This window comes from Priapulus caudatus, unplaced genomic scaffold (genome assembly GCF_000485595.1).
Source record: "Priapulus caudatus unplaced genomic scaffold, Priapulus_caudatus-5.0.1 Scaffold99, whole genome shotgun sequence".
Classification (NCBI taxonomy): domain Eukaryota; kingdom Metazoa; phylum Priapulida; class Priapulimorpha; order Priapulimorphida; family Priapulidae; genus Priapulus; species Priapulus caudatus.
The window spans coordinates 70,756-71,980 of record NW_014577160.1 but is presented as its reverse complement, the minus strand read 5'-3'; the positions used below and the strand labels follow the sequence as shown (position 1 = coordinate 71,980).

The 1,225-nt window shown below is 66.0% G+C and overlaps 1 protein-coding gene across 1 annotated transcript in view; it reads right to left on the bottom strand.

Annotated features, from left to right (window-relative positions):
* The window catches only part of LOC106805074 (DNA polymerase theta-like), a 35,569-nt gene that overhangs the window by 13,323 nt on the left and 21,021 nt on the right, over positions 1–1,225 (bottom strand). Inside the window, exon 13 of the mRNA XM_014806552.1 lies at positions 5–1,173. Coding sequence (XP_014662038.1) covers positions 5–1,173 — 1,169 coding nt within the window. The remainder of the gene's footprint in view (positions 1–4; positions 1,174–1,225) is intronic.

The following is a 1,225-nucleotide window of genomic DNA, read 5'->3' as shown; positions in this document are numbered from 1 at the left end:
TAACGTCGACAACCGGAGTGTCTAATCCGTCGACAGACCCGGCATTGCTGGCTCGTGCCCGTGACAACACGGCTGCAGCATCCAGGGATGCTACGCGCGCGCCGGCGTTGGATGCGGTCGCCACGGCTGCAGCATCCAGGGATGCTACGCGCATGCCGGCGTCAGATGCGGTCGCCACGGCTTCCACCCTCAGCTTCCGGGCGGCACTGCGCGTGAGCCTCTCCACTGTCTGCCCCAAGCCTCGCCGCCCCGCCCGCATCTCACTCGACAATCCGCCCCCCGACCCCGCCGCCAACGACGACAGCTCGCGATTGGACGGAGTTCTCGCCTCACCGATGCCCCTGATTGGACTGAGCACGCTGCTGCCGCTGGCACGCGGCGGCGGAGGCGTGGGCTGGACGACGTCACTGTCGTCGGTGTCCGAGGAGGATGACGTGGCATCGGGAGACGTGAGCTTCCTCACCAGAGAATCTCCATCCGAGCCGCCGCCGTCTTCGCCGCAATTCCGTCGCGGCGCAGACGCCGCTTCGCCGCAACCCGCCGCGCCGAAGATGTCCATGATCGCGGCTATGCCGGAGCTCAGGTCCAACGACCTGTCCGGGGATGCTGCCGCCGCCGCCGTCGCGCTGCTCTCCCCGTCGCTCGCCGACAGCTTCCCGGCCGCCGCCGGCGTGTAGAAGCTTCCCTGCAGCAGCTGCTCGAGGGTCGAGCGCGACAGCGTCTCCACGCGAGTTGGGTCGTCGCCTCCGGCGACGGTCGCTGCGGAGGAGCTGTCGTCGCTAAACGCGAGGTCGAGCAACTGAGTGTCGGCAATCACCAGCGTCGCGTCGTGGTGCCGCGCCGTATCGTCGGATGGCGGCGACCGCGGCGGAGAGGGCGAATCGTTGAAGAGAGCTTCGCTGAAGCTGGCATCTTCCTCTGCCTCCGGCGTCGCGGCGTCGCGAGTCGTCGTGATGCGGTCGGCGAGGCATCGTTCCGGCGAATCGCAGAACAGTAGCTCGCTAGATGCTCCCTCCGCACCCCTCGCATCCATGCCAAAGTTGAGAGCCACGTCTAGATCTCTCCCCGTCCCTCTAACATCTCCATCACAGCTCAGTGGGGTGTCTGGATTCTTCCCCATCTCTCTCACATCCTCGCCAGAGTTCAGGGGCATGTCTAGATCTCTCCCCGTCCCTCTAACATCTCCATCACAGCTCAGTGGGGTGTCTGGATTCTTCCCCATCTC